General features: G+C 67.4%; 2 protein-coding genes across 2 annotated transcripts in view; one reads left to right on the forward strand and one right to left on the reverse strand.

Annotated features, from left to right (window-relative positions):
- NDUFB11 (NADH:ubiquinone oxidoreductase subunit B11) overlaps positions 1-1,117 on the reverse strand; it is a 1,881-nt gene extending 764 nt beyond the window's left edge. Inside the window, exons 1-2 of the mRNA XM_027910471.1 lie at positions 965-1,117; positions 409-539 (exon numbers count right to left, since the gene is read on the reverse strand). Coding sequence (XP_027766272.1) covers positions 409-539; positions 965-1,117 — 284 coding nt within the window. The remainder of the gene's footprint in view (positions 1-408; positions 540-964) is intronic.
- A 378-nt stretch (positions 1,118-1,495) lies between these two features.
- LOC114072596 (RNA-binding protein 10-like) lies at positions 1,496-4,701 on the forward strand (the record flags this gene model as incomplete). The annotated part of the gene is made up of 5 exons (XM_027910472.1): positions 1,496-1,897; positions 2,249-2,405; positions 2,494-2,685; positions 3,115-3,184; positions 4,628-4,701. Coding segments are annotated over exons 1-5 (510 nt in total), but the record flags the coding sequence as incomplete, so codon positions are not given.
- Positions 4,702-4,725: the final 24 nt, after the last annotated feature.

A 4,725-nucleotide genomic window follows, 5' to 3' on the forward strand; every position in this document is an offset into this window, starting at 1 on the left:
CCTCCCACGACACCCTGTAAGTCCCCAGGGTCCCCGCTAGACTCCCATCCAGCCCACGGTTCCCCCTGAGGGCTGCCAGGAAACCTGATATTCACACAGGACCGCCCTGGGCTCCAGAAGGGCTCTCAGGGATCCCCAAATCCCCTCAAGGGCTGCTTTGAATGCCTCTGGCCCCCCCAGACCCCAACAGACAGTCCAGGACCCCCCAGGAGCCCCCTACACCCACAGATCCCAAGAGACACCCCATGACCCCCCGGGAGCCCCAGATACCCCCCCATGGCTCCCTTCAGACCCCAAGAGCAGATCTGGAAGCCCCCACACACTCCCTATAGGTCTCCCCAACCCTCCTGGGGCCACCTCAGCATCCCCTTCACCCCAGGGTGGGTTCCCGGAGCCCCCCTGACCGACCCGTAGTCGGGCAGATAGTGCAGGAACACGGAGCCCAGGACGATGGCGACAGAAACGCCGGTGAAGAACACTGCGTGCATGTTCAGCACGTCCACGTCGGGCTCATCGGAGAAGCCATGATAGTCGGGATTCTGCGGAGGGGGGGGAACACTGAGGGGTCCGTCTTTTGAGCCCCCCCAGGGATCCCCCAAATACGTCCCTCCCCGCCTCTGGTTCCTTCCCACAGACCCCCAAATGTGTCTCCCCTCCCCCACCCCCACCGGGCTCCGCCCCTACAAAGCCCCGCCCCTGGTATGAGGCCCCGCCCCGAACACAAGCTCCGCCCACACTATTGCTCCACCACTGAGCCCCTCAAAGCCCCGCCCCCAGCGCGTGGCCCCGCCCCCACGCATGAACCACGTCCACTTGGAGAAAGAAACGCCCCCACCGCCTGCTGCTATGGAAACCCCACCCACTCCCAAGCCCCGCCCCCGAAGCTCCGCTCTGTGAGGCCACGCCCCCACCCTAAAAGCCCGGTCCCTCACGGTTTGCCCTTGGCCCGCCCGCCCCCGCCCACCTTCCTCTGCGCCGCCGCCATGTGCTCCTCCTCGTGCGGGTCAGCGCCGAGCGGCCGCGGCAGCGCCACGGCCCCGGTGGGCCCCGCGGAGCGGCCCCGGGCCCCGCCGGGCAGAGCTCGCAGCGCCCGAAGCGCCCGCGCCAGCGCCGCCATCTTCCCCTGCGCTCCGACCCGCCCCTTCCCGCCCTTCCCACCCAATCGGAACAGCGTCCCAGGGCATCGCCCCGCCCATAGCGCCGCGGAGCCAATCACAGTCCGTCGTTACCGCCTCGCCCTGCCCCCTTTCCGTCCTCATTCTCGGTCAGCCCCGCCTTTCGAAGCGAAGACCAATAGCGAGGGGAGGAGAGGAGATGGGCGGGAGTTCTGACCAATGGGAGCGCGGCGGGGGCGGGCGCGCGGGCCGGGCCGGGCCGGTCTGGGAGCGGCGTCGCCATTTTGGCCCCTCGGCAGCGGCGGCGGCGGCGCCGCGCGGGCAGGTCCGGGCAGCTCGGTAGGGCGGGGCCGAACGGGAGGGGCGGGGTTACCGGGGAGGGGCAGGGATGACCGGCAGCGCTGGGATTACCGGGAGGGGAGGGGCTGACCAGAGCCCCCCGCGCTGATGGGGAGGGGGTAGGGCCCAGGGTTGAGCGCGCCTTGTATGGTAATTAGGGGGCGGGGCATCACGGGGCCCTCCCCCACCTTTGATTTTGCAGCTCCCAGTGATTCCCAATTCATTCCATTTTTCTCGCAGTTATTCCCTGGACTCTTCCCAGTTTGTTACAGAACTGTCCAGTGACCTTCTCAGTCGCTCCCAGTACATCATCGATTCATTCAGATCCTTTCCAGTTAAACGCAGAACCTTCCAGTGACCACCTCCAGTGGCCCTTCCCAGTCCCTCCCAGTCTGACCAGTCACCGCCCCCACAGGTGCTGGTGCCATGGAGTATGAGCGCAGGTAGGGGAGCCTCGAGGGAACCCCAAAACCGAGGATCTGGGGAGTAACATTTGGGGGCCTCTCGAGGGACCCTCATGGACCTTCTATGGGGGAAAATGTGATATTTTGGGGACCCTGCAGGTGGCAAAGTGATATTGGGGACCTCAGAGGGGAGGGAACACTTGGGGACCTCACAGGGGACACGTATGGGGACATTTGGCCACCCCCAACGGGAGGTAATTTCACTGAGGGCCACTGAGGGGCCACTTGTGTTCCTGGGGGGGAGCTTTGGGGACCCTCAGGGGAGCGATCGTTGGGGACCCCTGAGGCTGGAGAGGACTTGAGGACCCCCCACCCCTCTGCTGTCCACAGGGGCGGCCGCGGGGACCGCACGGGGCGTTACGGGGGGGCCCCGGCGCCCCCCGAGGACGGATCCCGCACCCAGCGGGACCACGACTATCGCGACATGGACTATCGGGGCTACGGGGGACCCCCAGATGGGCCCCCCGCGCCCGGGACCCCCCCACAGGTGGGTGTCAGACCCTGAGGGGGTGTTGGGTCACCCCGTGGTGGGTGCTGTGATCCTCCCTAACACCTTTACCCCCCCCACCCTCCAGGCATCCTACGAGGCTGCGGAGCCCCCCCGGAAACGGGACCCTCCCCGGGACCCCCCCGTGGCTCCAGCGCTGCCGTTCGGTGCCGACAGCGACTACCGGGACCAGGATTACCGGGAGGGCCCCGAGGAGGAGCCGCGCGCCAGCACCATCGTCATGCTCAGGATGCTGCCCCAGGCGGCCACCGAGAACGATGTGAGTCCCCCAACCCCAACCCCAACCCCAAACCCCCACTGTGGCCCCGCCCCCAGCCCCGCCCCACAGCAGCCCCACCCCAATCCAGCCTGGCCCCGCCCCCTGAGCCCCGCCCAGGGCCCTGCACCAGGGGCTCCTGAGTGTCCGTGGGAAGGATTGGCCCTGCCCCCTGCACTGGCCACGCCCCCTTGTCCCGCCCCCAGGCCTCACTCATGGGTGTGGTCATGCCCCTTCCTCTTGGCCCCGCCCTACTTTCCTTAGGCCACGCCCCCACAGTACTGGCAGTTCAGGGTGGAGATCTGTGGGACCCCACTGGAGACACTCCAGGGACTCTTGGGTGGGACCTGGGCAGGTGTTGGGGTGTTTGGAGTTCTCCCTGTGTTCCTCCTGATGTGGTGCCGTCTCTGTGTCCCCCCCGTGTCCCCCCAGATCCGGGCACAGCTCCAGGCCCAGGGGGTGCAGCCCCGCGAGGTGCGGCTGATGCGCAACAAGTCCTCAGGTGAGTCCCACCTGGGCTCCTCCTGCACGTCCTGACCCCTCTCTGAACATCTGGGACCACCCCCACATCTGGGCCCTGCTGTGGGGGGGGGGTGGGCACCCGGCTCCGTTTTGGGGTATGGGTGGGGGGACACCCAGACACTTGGATCCCTTGGGGGGGTTTGGGTTCCTGTCCTGCCCATGCTGGGGGGCACCCAGGGGGGGCTGATTCTGTCCCCAGAGGCACCCAGGGATGTTTCTCCCATCTTTAGGAGCACCCAGGGGTGCTGTTCTTGTTCCCCAGGTGTTCTTCTGTCAGGCTTAGGGGACACCCAGGGGTGCCAGGCTTGTTTTTAGGGACACCCAGGGGTGTGGCACCGGACTCAGGGGGTACCAGGGCTGCTTATCTTGTCCCCAGGGGCACCCAGGGGTGCTGGTCCCATCCCCAGGGGCACCCAGGGGTGCCTGTCCCCTCTCTAGGAGCACCAAGGGGTGCTGGTCCTGTTCCCCAGGGGCACCCAGGGGTGCTTTTGCCAGCTTTAGGGGGCACCCAGGGGTGCCAGTCCCATCCTCAGGGGCACCCAGAGGTGCCTGTCCCTTCCAAGGAGCACCCAGGGGTGCTGTACCATGCTTAGGGGGCACCCAGGGGTGCCCGTCCTCTCCCTGGTGGCACCCAGGGGTGCCAGTCCTGTTCCTTAGGGGCACCCAGGGGTGCCAGTCTTATCTCTAGGAGCACCCAGGGGTGCTGATCTGGACTTGGGGGACACCCAGGGGTGCCCATCCCATCCCCAGGGGCACCCAGGGGTGCCAGTCTTATACCTAGGGAGCACCCAGGGGTGCTGTACTGAAATTGGGGGGCACCCAGGGGTGCCCATCTTGTCTCTAGGAGCACCCAGGGGTGCTGGTCCTGTTCCCCAGGGGCACTCAGGGGTGCCAGTCCCTTCTTCAGGAGCACCCAGGGGTGCTGGTCCCATGTCTAGGGGCACCCAGGGGTGCTGCACCAGATTTGGGGGGCACCCAGGGGTGCCCATCACCTCCCCAGGGGCACCCAGGGGTGCCATTTCCTCACCCAAGGGGCACCCAGGGGTGCTGGAGCCCTTCCAGGAGCACCCAGGGGTGCTGTGCCACGCAGAGGGGGCACCCAGGGGTGCCAAACCCAAAGCTGGGGGCACCCAGGGGTGCCTATATTCAGCCCTAGGGGCACCCAGGGGTGCCAGGCCCTTCCCCAGGAGCACTCAGGGATGCTGAGCCCTTCCCAGGGGGCACCCGGGGGTGCCCAGACTCTCCAGAGGGCTCAGAGGGGTCCGTAGGAGCTCCTAGGTTTCTTTGGGGGGTCCCAGAGGCGTCCAAAACCCAACCCAGGGGATTCCAGGGGGGCCCAGGGGGGTCCTGGGAGCACCCAGGGGGTCTCTTCCCCACACAAGGGGGGTCCCTGGGTGCCCCCCCAACCCCCCGCCCGTTCCAGGTCAGAGCCGCGGCTTCGCCTTCGTCGAGTTCCACCACGTGCAGGAGGCGGCGAGATGGATGGAGGCCAACCAGGTGGGGGAGGGGCGGCCGGGGGGG

Source organism: Empidonax traillii, unplaced genomic scaffold (assembly GCF_003031625.1).
Source record: "Empidonax traillii isolate 1590-97213 ecotype Southwest subspecies unplaced genomic scaffold, ASM303162v1 scaffold3563:size12338, whole genome shotgun sequence".
NCBI classification, from domain to species: Eukaryota; Metazoa; Chordata; class Aves; order Passeriformes; family Tyrannidae; genus Empidonax; species Empidonax traillii.